This window comes from Danio aesculapii, chromosome 19, assembly GCF_903798145.1.
Source record: "Danio aesculapii chromosome 19, fDanAes4.1, whole genome shotgun sequence".
NCBI lineage: Eukaryota > Metazoa > Chordata > Actinopteri > Cypriniformes > Danionidae > Danio > Danio aesculapii.
In genome coordinates, this window is record NC_079453.1 from 32,841,801 (window position 1) to 32,856,012 (window position 14,212).

The 14,212-nt window shown below is 37.3% G+C and overlaps 1 protein-coding gene across 2 annotated transcripts in view; it reads right to left on the minus strand.

Annotated features, from left to right (window-relative positions):
* Window positions 1-14,212, minus strand: part of ripor2 (RHO family interacting cell polarization regulator 2) — a 114,714-nt gene that overhangs the window by 7,948 nt on the left and 92,554 nt on the right. For both annotated transcript variants that reach the window (XM_056479640.1, XM_056479641.1), the window contains exons 13-18: window positions 11,614-12,264; window positions 7,248-7,420; window positions 4,508-4,673; window positions 4,209-4,341; window positions 3,135-3,290; window positions 1,521-1,682 (exon numbers count right to left, since the gene is read on the minus strand). In XM_056479640.1, coding sequence (XP_056335615.1) covers window positions 1,521-1,682; window positions 3,135-3,290; window positions 4,209-4,341; window positions 4,508-4,673; window positions 7,248-7,420; window positions 11,614-12,264 — 1,441 coding nt within the window. The remainder of the gene's footprint in view (window positions 1-1,520; window positions 1,683-3,134; window positions 3,291-4,208; window positions 4,342-4,507; window positions 4,674-7,247; window positions 7,421-11,613; window positions 12,265-14,212) is intronic.

Here is a 14,212-nt window from a genome sequence, read left to right on the forward strand (position 1 = left end):
AGTTGGGTTCGGATCTTTTGTTTGATCGCATCAACGTCGATACGGTACATCACCAAATATGTACTTCCAGTCAGTACTATACAGTCCAATATGTACAGTATAGCCAAATGTGTGCTATGTTTGTTCCTGTCATTTTTCTGATTTGTGATACAATAACCTACGTTGCAATGCGTGATTCGCCAGCCTTTTGCTATTGAAGGAGCAGCAGAGACTATTATGTATGGGACTTTGTCAGACTTTGACAGGGACTTTGTCAGTAAATTTTACAGTTCATATGGACCAGTTTCTTCTTCCTCCGGATCATAACATTTGAGTGAAATTAAAATTGTTGCCTCGTTTTGTGTAGTTTGCAAAATATGTGTTAAATAGTTTGTTATACGTTGTAATCACCCCGCGCGGCTTGTAATCACATATCGATTATAGATCAGAGCTTGATCTGTATCTCTCAGGTTAAATCTGTATGGGGCTGTTCACATATCACGTCCAAAACTACGTTTAAAACGTGACGCATGCTTCTTCCCTTACAGATTTAAATGCGTTTCTGAACTCGCAATCCTCTGCTGTTTGCCTTTGCTATGGCCACCATCAGCTGTTCCTCACATGCGCGGTGAGGTCAGTTTTCAAAATAGTTCAACTTTTGCTACTGTGTGGATTAATACTGAATGTGTGTCTTTGTTATTCTTTGGGATTAGGGTTAAGAGTAGAGTAATATGCTGGTGTTTAACTGCATTGCTTTATTGCATTCCTGCAGTGGGCTCTCACATATTTTGTGCTACTTCATACTGTAGCTGTGGTGGGTATTTGTCTCTGTCTCGCGCCGAACGCAGTCGACCAATCACAACAAACTGGGTCATCGGTTCAATCAGCGTAGATTAGCTTCGCGCTAAGGAGGGGTTTGGGAACAAATTAATTGTTGAACCAATCATATGGGAGTCGCTGGGATAATTAGGTAAAAATGAATGCATATTATAAGACAATGAAAGTGTTTTTTGACCTTGCACTCCCTAAAACCAAAATATGACCTTTTTTAATGCAAAATAGGGGCTCTTTAATTAGCATTCCAAAGATAAACAAAGGCCTCAGGGGGCTTGGAATGATATGAGGGAGAGTAATTAATAACACCATTTTTATTGTGGGTGAACTAACCCTTTAAAGAAAGCACCGTCCAAAAAATTAAATATCCCGTGACAGGTCATGAGTCAGAAACACAGGTAGTGAATAAAAAACAATTGTTTTTGTTGGCAATCTGCACATAAGTACATGTAATGTAAAAAACAGTCTAGTAGTGGATCTAAAGTTACATAGGGACAATACGATGATTTGTTGTGTGTGTGTTAATGCATTTGTTTAGCTGATTAACACAAGTGTTAGTGAGTGCATGACACACCTTCAGGAGTTCAAATGTTTTTGGAGAGAATTGTAAACATGTCCATTTCTTTTATAGTCCTCACAAAACTAAAAACTTTTCTATATTTACTCAAGATTAACATGATGGACAGAAACTGTTATCTGTGTCTTACCCTCTTTGGCTAAATCCAGCAGGTGTTGCTCCATGTCTGTGACACTGTGTTCAACAATGTAGCGGTGATACTGAAACACAGTGATGACGTCCTGTGCTGAAGAAGATGAGGAGGAGGGCAGTTCACTCCTGTCCATCATCTCATTCACCACCACCCTGATCACTGGACACACATGCAAACATAGGCAGATGAATGCTTATGTGCTATAATTCCAGTTTATTGTTGATTACCAAAACCTTGTATACTTATATAATCGCCAAGTAACAGATTAAATCAGAAGCAGCCTTTAGTGCCTCATTTCTGTTGAAATAAGAGGAAACGTGCTTCTTTATGTAAAGAAATCAATACTCCACATGTTAAATCAGTAACCTGTAAGGAATATAATTGTGATTTTTGAATGTTGGTAAACCTGCATACTGTGTGTGTGTGTGTGTGTGTGTGTGTGTGTGTGTGTGTGTGTGTGTGTGTGTGTGTGCGTGAGATGTATGAGCACATAGCACATGTGCTTTGAATTGCTTTTGCACTGCTTGGTTTGTCCACAAGATGTCAGTGCTGAGCAAGGCCATTTCAACCAGAAAAGAAGGGAAAAACCAAGGAGGGACAAATTGTCATTTTATGGCCAGAAAAGGAAAATATAGTCACATTTCAGCAAAAATAACTTCTAAAATTTGAATCTGGTTTGCAAGGGCGCGTGTCCACCAAAGAATTTTTGTGAAGCTGAAAACATCAACGTTCTCTAAAAAACTATTGGCTATTGAATGGGCTATTTGAATGGCAAGCCTTTTTCAGTCACCAACAAAACTCTGGTGAAAGGTTAATGTGACTATTTTAAATCTTTTATTTTTCTTTTAAAGCATCGATAATGTTATTTAATTAAAATATAATAAGCTAAAGAGACTTCAGCATAGATTTATTTGTTCAAGCATATAACGAGATAAAAGGCAGTTAAAAACAAGCGCCGTGATGAGCAGAAGGCAAGCACAGAAACTTCATTGGAAGTACTGTGGTAAAATAAATTTCCATATTTTTAAGACATGACGCAGAACAATGTAATGTAATTTAGCGCTTTTTGTCCGGTCTGATCCCCACTTCATTATATCTCAATCAGGCAGTGAAGATTGTTGATTTTAAATGTAGCAATTTTACAATGCAATGACAGTTCACTGAAAACGCCTGAGCTGGCTTATACAAAATTAAAAGTCCCCATGCATATATTCCACTGCGAGAGCTTCTCCAACTGTCAGAGCATAAAACATGCAGATCACTCATTGCTTAATGTAAAACAGAAGCTCAGTAGTGCTGCTGACATTATAAAAAAGTGCTCTCATCGAAAACCATGGAAAAAAATTTGGCTCAGGAAAAAATGCTTCAATGGATACGTGCCCTAACTGTTTCTCAGTGTTAAATGATTGTAGTTTTAGGTTGTTGTAGATTTAGGTAACCTTTTAAAAAAATACATATTGTCAAATATGATGATTTCTTTAAAGTGCTCTTCAATGTTGTCCATCATTGGTCTGCAAGTATTTTTTGATGCTGATTCAGCCACTGTTTAAACCCAAATGATACGCAGCCCTACAGTAAACTGCAGAGGTACATGAATGTTACTGTCATTACCTGAGTCAGGAGAGTGAGGCAGAACCTGTTGCAGTCCTAAGGCAAAGCTGAGATGCATGTGCTTCAACACTCTGTCCAGTGTGGTGTGGAAAAGCCCACCGCTGCAGTCGGACCATAAAGACATCAGTGCCGGCCGCTCCACCAGCCCGGGCAGCACTGTTTAATAAATCAAGCGAGTTACCGTTATTTCAAATCACTGATAATCAACCAGCCAATTTCCAATCAACATGGCAAAAATCTTTAAAAAGCAGGCTGTTATGTAAAAATGAAGCAATTCTGTTTAGGCCTGTCAAAATAATCAATATATCGACTTATCGTGCAATACTTGGAGATGACCTCAATTTTTGCCCTTGCAATATACATTTACAAACTCACAAATAATGTTAAAGCCATTTTACATTGACATTAACATTCTACCTCACTGGTGTCAACGTTTATAATTGGACATTTACCTAATAGGACATTTAATAGTATATATATTTTTTTGCCCATAGGAGAAATGGTCATGCCAAACTGAGCCTGGTTCTTCTTGAGGTATTTTAATTCTTCACTTTCACCAATTGGTGAAGTTCTTTCCTCGCAGCTGTCGCCACTGGCTTGCATGGTTCAGGATCTGTAGAGCTGTGCATCGATAGATTTGCTCTTCAGCGTTTGAACTCTCAGTAGTGAATATTAAACCACACTGAACTGAGCTAAACTGAAAACTGGACTGACAATGTTTCAATTTACGATAACCTTCTATGTGAAGCTGCTTTGACACAATCTACATTGTAAAAGCGCTATAGAAATAACGATGAATTGAATTGAATAGGCCATTTACCTTTTTAACATCAAATTATAGAATCTAAATAACCTTAAGAATGATAAGTATTTTAAAGTGTTTATGGCTATTTGCATTATCATGCTGTTATACAATCATTATATAATGAGTGGCATAAAATGATCTCAAAATTACAATAATATCGCTTATCGCAAGAATTTCTGTGACAATATATCACACAACATAAATTCATTATCGTGACAGGTCTAATTCTGTCAAACCATAACATAAAAATGTTTGTAAATTACACTCACCATCAGGCACTGAAGTGCAGCTGCTCGGTCTGTCAAAGTTCCTCTCACTGAGCTCCTCCAACAGCAAAGTTTGAGTTGCTAGTTTGTGCAGGTACGTCTTATGCTGTGACTGGCTTACTCCTGAAGTCAACAACTACATCCCATACATAGAGAAACGTCAGCATTTTTACCAACAAAACTAAAGTATACACTGTTTATGCCATACATACGCTGTTGAGTGACCATGTTCAATGTTACAGTCAAAGAAAATCACTAGAGAACAAAGAAATTAAGCGGTAAAGGTGGAAACCTTGACTCACCTGAATGAGATGATTGCAGTATTGTAGATGAATGACGACAGCCACGTCTAGGTTCTCGTTTCCTGTAGTGAGAGGCAAAGGGCTGCCGGCCACACTGTTCCCCACGCCAGTGTCCTCTGTGAGGGCTTCACTCAGGTGGCCTCGCGCTTCTGGATGCTGACTTGACCTGTTGTACATGTAATGACATACTGTCACCGCTAGAGGGCACTGGATAATGCAAAATCACTAGTTTGAGTTCCTGAGAACTTTACAGATGCAAAAAAAAAGTATGTTCTATAGTAGGGGTCACCGATCTCAATCCTGGAGGGCCGGTGTCCCTGCAGGGTTTAGCTCCAACTTGCCTCAACACACCTGCCTGGATGTTTAAAGTATACCTAGGAAGACCTTGATTAGCTTGTTCAGGTGTGTTTGATTAGGGTTGAAGCTAAAATCTGCAGGACACCAGCCCTCCAGGAACAAGTTTGGAGACCCCTGTTCTATAGTTTAAAGACAGAGTGCATTTAGGCCACACCCACACCAGGGGGAAAAACAATCTAATCCGCTCCATTGACTCTCTATTGTTGCAAGATGCTTTCATCATTCCTAATATATTACAAAAAATAGCACAATGCCCAAAAATTGCAGTGTGATATGGTGTACTATAGCAAACAAGCGAAAGAAAACAGAACTTAGTTTTATAAACTACTGAACCGTAAAAGCTAGTCCTTTAAAGGTCCTGTGAAGTGCTTTGAAATGTGCATTTTTACTCGATGTTTGATGTAATCTCACCCAAAACACAAAGAGAGGGTGGGATGTAGCTCCTCCTCTTTTTATAGAACAGCCAATAGCATTTTGCTTTATCACTGCTCTGCCAGTGACAGTGGTGGAGCTCAAGCACATCAAATGTGAAGCGGTAAAGTCTAGATACAGCTGCGGATATGCACATCAATATGGCTAATATAAATACAATTAATTAATACGTTAACGTTAATAAGTAACAATACGTTAATAAATATGTTAATAAATACAATTAATGGGAAATTTAATAAATAATATAAATCCTTTTCGTTAACTTCCGTCTGCAACCGTTTCTGATCTAGCAACAACCGTGGCTGCATCCAAAACCGCCTACTACTCAGTAGCTACTGCATTTGAATTTAAGCGTACTACTCGACCGTTAGAAAAGTACGTTCTATGCAGTATGAATGTGAGTAGTATGAATGGAACTTGGATGTACTACATCTGCCATTTTTTCATGATCACGTGACCTACCTGCGTGAGTTGCGTCGCTTTGAGAGCCTTCCAAGTCTGAATAAACGAAATACGTGGTTTTCCACAAAGGCAAGCTAGGGTGCTGATTTATAATTGGCTAAACTGGCATTGGGTGGCTTAAATGACCAAAACAAAGACAGACGTTCCGGCACATAACTCACATTTTCAAAGCAGAATATCTGACTTTAGCATTGTTTTTCAGATATCAAGAATGTTCAATTAGGATGTTTCTTAAATATCTGCAAACATATTATGGTATTTTATGCTCTAGAAGAGTCGAAAACGTACATACAGCATTTTGGGGGGTTAACAGCTTATAAAAATGTAGTTCAGGTTTTTTTTAACTGGTTAACTGTTCAACTTGTCACAGAAGCTTTCAGATATTGTTTTGTTTTTTCAATTCATCAAAAATGATAAGGAGGCAGCTTCCTGCAATACAAAGTCAATGTCAATCATCTTGGATTGTTCTGCCCCCAGTGGGCAATTATGACATGTTACGTTCCGTCTCTATAAATCATCATTACAAGACCTATTATTTATTTTCCTTAAATGCCATTCACAAATCCTCTGCCATGGCCTACTCAAGGGATAGTAAATTATCTTTCACACACCTAAGAATCTCACAAGAGAAAATAGTAGGTAATTAGATAAACACTAAGTGGTTGGGTTGCATGGTTTATCGGTACTATAGTAGTATCGCAATACTATGGCTCCTAAATACTGGCGGTGCCACTGTACTTTGTAAACGGTAGTATCATCATTAACGGTCTATCTACAGTACATAATGTTGCATGTGGAAAAGTCACTAAAATGCTCACATATTTGTGCAACAATAGACTATTTCATTTGAATAGTCTGTGGAGCCCTTTAAGGTTGCAAAACTGTGTAGAATTCATACCTTTTATGGTAACCTATTGCCTGTTTTCCTGACGCTTTATTTCGAACGCATATCTGAATCAGTTAATTTCTGGTCATGTCAATATGATTTAGTAGCTACAACAACCGCAACAATCTCTTAAAAAGAAAACAACAACAGATGGAAAACCCAAAAGAGCAACAGGAAACATAAAAACAATTTGACCACTTCATATAGCCAACTTTTGTGGGAAAAATGCTCTTTTTGTAGCAAATTTAATTTGGTATAATTTGTTTCTTTATTTTAATGTTTTTTTGTTGGTCAGTTATCTACAAAATAACCAAAAAGAACAAGTGATGTGCAAATACATTTTCAATAATAAGGCAATTATAAATTCAATTCAAGTAGGCCTATTATAACATAAAATATAGTATTTCTGACAATTTACTTTATTTCATAGATTTGAGTTATGAATTATGAATTAATGGTATCGCGACAACCCTACCAAGTGGTAACTCATATATATATATATATTTCTTGTATCACATAGTTGTCTTTGGCTTACTATATAGCAGGAAAGTGTGTGATTTTAGATGCACCCCAGATCAGCAAAGTGTGTACTGTTGAACTCACCCCATTCTCTCTGACTCCATGTCAAAGAAGACAGCGCGTGAGAGAGCGCCAGCATCATCTCCTGTGTCATCGTCATCGAAGTCAGAGGTGTTGAGGAAGTCAAAACTTTCCAGAGCGCTTTCTACCGTCAAACTGAGGCTTGATGACCGGCTCCTATGGGCATGCACTCGACACTGAGGAGAAACAATAAACCTCATTTAAAAAAATGAGGTCACAAAAATGTCTGCATGATTCAAAAAGAGTTAGAATTTTATTTACTTAGAGGATTTGACTCATTTCTAATCCAAATGTCAAAAAATACATAAATTAAATAAGCATTTTTAGAAAAAAACAAACAAAAAAAACCCAAGCTAAATAATCTGTCAGGTGGGTAGGCAAAAATCTAAAAACAAGTTTACTTCTGCTCACCACACCGGCAGATTATTTAGCTTGTATTAAGGGAAAACTTTTGACTTTCTGAAAACAAGACATTATTTTACTTGTCTAGAGAATTCTACTTTGATTAAATAGTTTTAGACTAGAAATGAGACTAAATCTGTAAGAACTTTATTTATTTATTAATTTATTTTGCAGTGTATGAATTGCACTCTTCATTCTTTTTCTAAATCAAATGTGGTAGAACTGGTATGTCAAACCTGCTCCAGGAGAACCACTGTCATGTAAAGTTTAGATCCAACCCTAATTAAACATTCCAGCTAATCAAGTTCTTCAGGATTACATGACACAGAGATTCTCTTACTAGCTGCGAGGGTCTGTATTACCATTGGAAAAAGCGTATCAGCATGGTCGCGTCAGGCACCTTGCAGAAAAATCACAAAATATCCTCTGACAGTGAATGTTTTGGCTAAAGATTGCATGTTTGCCTTCCAAATGCTTTGCAAGAAACTAACAGTAAAGTGTATTGGAGCTGGTTGGAGCCAGAATACACAGGATACCGGTACTCCAGGAGCAGGATTAGACACCCTTGTGCTAGACAGATGTAACAGTATCCAAGCTGTCCTGAGTACAAGAGTCAAGTGTCCTAAATCAAGACTAATGGCATGAAAATCCAGACTCAAGAACCACAAGATCAGTGTGGACAATAAATTATTTCACATTAAATATTTGCGCTTTTTGAGTTCATGTCGGTAATTAAACAAATTAAGCTTCACACTTAACCAACAGTAAAGGTGGGGTAGCATTATCAATTTTGCAGGTGAAAAAAAAAAGAAATGTTTATTGTCAATAATGCAGTGATGTATAAAGCACGGGTCACATAGAAGTCACTAGACTCTGTTTCCATATCATATTATCAAGTGTTTTCAGTGATCCGATCATGCCTCAGCTGATATGGTCAGTCGATACACATAACCATTCAGATGTGTCTCTTGTGAACACTTGTGGATTTCACTTGAAGCTGGCAATTTTTCTGGGTTTTTAAAAGCATTCAACCATATGGGCATTTACGTCACAAAACCAATTAAGTCAAACAAGAACAACAAAAAATTCTGCCATCATTTACTCATTCTCCACTTGTTCCAAACCTGTTTAAGTTTCTAACTTCAGTTCAACACAAAAGACGACATAAACAGCAATTAACTTTCACTCAATTTTTTTCTTCCTACTATAGATGTCAATGGCTGCTTTTTGCATACCTATTGAAATGAAGCAAGCAAAGTTTGCTTCGCAATAGTACAATTTTGAAGAATGCTGAAAACTGGAAGCCATTGCCATCCATAGTATTAAACAATACTACAAGAGTCATCCAGTGCAACCCATTAGGTTTTCTCCTGCTGGACGAATCATCACCCGCTCTCTAACCAACTATCAAAGAAGGACTCTGCCCGCTGTTCTGACTGCTGCAAAAAATTATCCTGAAACTGGATCCATCTACTCCAGTTGATCTTTCTTGGAAATTCTACCTTCTGGACATTATTAGTTTGCAATATACCCAAATAAATGGCACCAACAAGAAAATCAATCCTGATTTCTACCTATTTTTGCACTATTAGTGTTTTTATTATATTTTACCTTTCTGTTGGTGTATCTCGGGCTTTGTGGTATATAGTTAAAAATTGAAAAAGTTCAATAAAATAGAGTACAAAATAAATAAAATACTACAAAAGTCAATTGCTACTGGTGTTCAAAAGAAATGGTAACACTTGAGGGTGAGTAAATGATGACAGAATTTGAATTTCTGGGCGAGCTATAGCCAAATTACCAACCTACGTCACACATAATATCACACAGGTTCCCGGTTGCAAAAAGAGACCGGTTGCAATAGCAAAAATGTCCTGTTGTGCAGAAGAATGTCCAAAAATAGAAAACTTTACTTTTACCGTACACCACACTGCTTTTAATGCCAACCGCAGACGTCTTTGGCTAAAAGGGAGCTGAATGAAGTGACGACCTAAGTAAAAATGTTCGACTCTGCAGTTCTCATTTTATATCAGGTAAGATCACGCTATGCTGAATCATACACATTACATTATTTTTGATTGCAGCAATGATTTCAGCAAAAATTGGTTAATTAATGGTTAATTAAACTGTGGACACTGAATGCTCAGAATGAAACGTGGAAGTGTAAGTTATTAAGGTAAACTTGGTTTTATATTCACACATTCATTCAGTGACAACTTGTGACACACTCCCTATATTAATTACCACAGCACTTTGAATATTCGGTCTGAAATTACCTGCAAGTGTGACTTGAAAACAACATTAACACTGTTTATTTGAGTGTGAACAATGTTGTACTTAGTCATTGGCTGCTAATATGATTTCGCTATTTAGAGTTTGCAAATAATACTTTTATGAAATTATATTATTAAGGAGAAAGTCAGAATAATATAATATAAAACCGAATATAAAACCAACTTTAACTTTATGTGTAAGTTGTTTGGTAGCGGTGATGAGGGTGGGCAGTGAGGAGAGACGCGTTTTAAGCAATGTGTGTTTTAACTTCAGTTGTTCAGCGTTGAGGTTCAATAAAGAATCATAGATAATAGATGGTGTGTGTTTCCTTCAATTATTTTTAAATCAAGTAATGCACCCTACATTCCAAATTTTCTCACTTTTAATATGTGAACATATTTACTGTACAAAACAGTGAACTATGAAAGCGAAAACATTCAATAAATAAATAAAATAAACATTCATTAATTGTAATCAACTTAAAATGTTTAATTAATCGAGATTTTGATTTTAGGCCAACCAGCCCAGCCCTAACTAGTTGCTTTTGAGTTATTTTTGCTTTACTTTTCTGACCTGACTGAGGCTTGATCTCTTTCAGAACTTAAAGGGTTTTTTCTTCTTTTATTAATAAAGGAGCTCTGCAATTAACCTTAATTTACCTTTAAAAAAACACAGAAAAAAATTTAATTAATTTCCTGACCCCAGAGCTATATATGCCGTATATACAGATTAATGAAAGTTTAAAGCAATGCATTCGCTACTTTTTTATCTTGAAAAAGTAAAATCACTGTCCTTTTTAGGTAATCCTCTTTTCCTTTTCTTCCAAATGTTCAAAATAAAAATAATTTTCTATCGCAGAAATGTAAGGCTCTGCCATCTTCCTTTCTGCCTGTTCCTGCATTGTCTCATTGAGTGCAGGATTTAACATGACTACGTTCATTTTAATTCGGCAATTTAATTTTTAAAAGCTAATTAAATAAACTAAAGAAGTTACTCGCATTGCATTTTTTAAAAGTAATTTTTAAAAGTAATGCGATACTTTACTCATTACTTAGAAAAGTAATATAATTAATTAACTTGCGTTACTGGGTGGCGCAGTGGGTAGCAAAATCGCCTCACAGCAAGAAGGTCACTGGTTCAAGCCCCAGCTGGGTCAGTTGGCATTTCTGTGTGGAGTTTGCATGTTCTCCCCTATGTTTGTGTGGGTTTCCTCCGGGTGCTCTGGTTTCCCCCACAAGTCCAAAAACATGCAGTAAAAGTAAATTGAGTAAACTAAATTGTGTGTAGTGTATGTGTGTGAATGAGTGTGTATGGGCGTTTCCCAGAGATGGGTTGCAGCTGGAAGGGCATCTGCTGCATGAAACATATGCTGCATGAGTTGGCGGTTCATTTCGCTGTGGCGACCCCAGATTAATAAAGAGACTAGGCCGAAAAGAAAATAAATGAAGGAACTCGCGTTACTTCTAATGCATTTCCCCCAACACTGATTGTAAAAATCCAAAGTAAAGTTGGAATTAAACTTTTCTAATAATATAATATTTTTGTGTCATTACTTTAGTGGTCAATCAGATTTGACATCGAATCAATTTGCAATTTTGACATGTTTTTTTATGCCAAGGTCAACTGAATGTTGTTTGGACATGAAGGTGCCCACAAGCTTAACTCTTAAAGAGACCACAGAGAGCTCATTCACCTTGAGCAGGTCTTCAAGTCTCATGACTTCCTGCTCCAGGTCCTGCAGTTCCCCGCAGCGCTGCCCTAAACTCTCCAGCCGCAGGAGCAGCGACTGAATGACCTCCTCCAGACTGCTCTCCATGAAAGTCCTGCTGTTCTCTCCAGCCCAGCTCAGAGCACTTGTCTCAGGCAGCATATCAGACGACGTCAGCCTCCTCACCAGCTGCCTGGTCAGACTGCCTTCCTCCCCATCCAGCTCCACCGGCTTCAGCTCCAGTGCTTCATCAGACACATTGGGCTCCAGGAACACCACATCCTCTGGTCCCACCGCAGAAAGCTGACTCTCAGAGCACAACGAGAGGGCCACAGAGCCTGTTTCAGGCCCCTGGGTATCAACCTGGTCCCACTCAAGGTCTGGATCACTGACGCTGACACTGACGCTGATGCTGCCGCAGTCTTCTTCTACACACTCCTCCTCAACCAGCTGCTCCTCAGAGGCTGGAGGTGGTTCGGATGACAGGTCCGTCTCGGGAGGGGTAACTGTAATCTCAGGGTTTGACTGGACAGGGACGGGGCTTGAGGTGGATGTGTCTGAGAAGGTAAAGGACAGACGCTTGCATTCAGCCACACCGCAGCCTCCATTTTCAAAGACGTCATCTGGTAAAGTGGACTGTTTGGAGGAAAGAGAAGGAAAAAAACACAAAAGAGAAGACAGATACAGTGTAAATATGCATTAACTGTATAAATAATAGAGCTAATAAGTCGATCAAAGTAACACACTGAAGAACAGAAGATTTAAAGACCTCCATGGAATTATTTAATGCAAGGGTCCCCAAATATTTACGGAACATCAGGTAAAAACCTCTGACCTGAAGTATAAAAATACTGACCTTAAGTACACCCTAACCTTTTTATTTAAACAAAACTGTGAATTTAAAAACATTGACTGCACTCTACTACAAATCACCTAAACTCACAATAGAAAGCAACATCGGTTAGAAAACAGCAGTTTAGAAAGCAGCTATATCAATTAAAAATAAAGTTATGGATTATTTTTTCTTGTTGAACCACTTGAGATACGTGTCGTTAGCCATGATGGTTCGGATTATACCAGCAGCGGATGTACACTTCATTGAACATGTACAGACAGACCCATATACTATATTACTGCAGGTATATGTTTATACAGTATATAATAACTTTAACTGTTAAAGGCTGTTAGTAGTTAGTTACTAGATAATTAGATTAATTAATTATTTATTAATTAATTTTAAAAAGTTAAAAGTAAGTAATACATGACAGCAATGTTCAAAAGTTTGGGATCAGATATGTTTTTTTAAAGAAATTAATACTTTCACTCAATAAGGAATCATTAAACTGTATAAATGGAACAGTAAAGACATGTTACAAACATGGTATATTTACTTACATTTTTTGTGATTTAATTATTAGCTTTTTATCAATTTGCTCACCTCACGAAGCACTTTTGTTTGGAAAACACCAGTTTAACGTATGTCAATTTGAGGTACATCCTTCAAATATCTTTTAACCACACAGAAAACTACAAAAACACCTTGCTGTATGCTTTAAAATGTTCCAGGTTTCTAATTTGTACACTACACATATGAGCAGCTCAACCTTAAATTTGAATGTGTCTACCAAGTATTTGTTTTGTGAAATGGGTATCGGTCAAAGACATGATGTCCCATTTTTGGTGTCTGAATCAAATTAAATGTACAGTAGTGGTATCAAATAGACGGAAAGCAAATAAAATACAAGTATGTGTCAAAGAAATGTTTCAAATAACTTTTGTGAAAATAAAATGTCAGCAAATAGATGAAAGTCAACATTTGAAGTGGATCAAACTTTTTCAAAACTTCAAGAATGGATGTTGTTTAATAGTTTTAGGACAACTTTGGTAAAACGTTTTGATCCATTTCAAATCTTGACTACTGTGTATAAAAGAATAAGTGATCATGAGGGTAAAACCCAGCATAGTGGCAAAGATTTAAAATGACAATTATAAGTATTTTGGGAGCTGAACTGTGATTCTTAAATAAATCCTTTAATATGTCATCAAATGATACTCGTCTAAATTCGACAAAATTATTTTAGAACAAACAATTGTTAAAAATAAAGACATTGTCTTCTGTAAATTAGGTTAAAATTGATGAAAGGCATTATTTTTTGCTCAGAAAAACAGATTTGTATTATTCTGATGCTTGAAAACATCTTTTCCCATCGCTGACCTACATACAACAGGTTAACACACATGATCTAAAAGCTACTATTTTAATTTCATGGAGTAATATTACAGTCAGGAGAAGTGTCTGTGTGAAAGTGAGAAGAAACAATTGTTAAAAAAAGTGAAACACAAGTAAGGAGAACAGAGGCACACGCACACAGGCGTTCACTCAGATCAGCAGGACACACAGTGACCTGACTCACGTAGACTTCTAGACTGGACCTTGAGCGAGGTCTCAGTGCAGCCAGATCACCAAAAGAGCGGCTGCGTCTGAGTTTCTCTATCAGAGTCTCTCTGAGTGTATGCAAAAACGAGAGACGCTGGCCTTCCCATCGCCTGGGCTGCCACTTCTTTGCCATTGACACACACACAC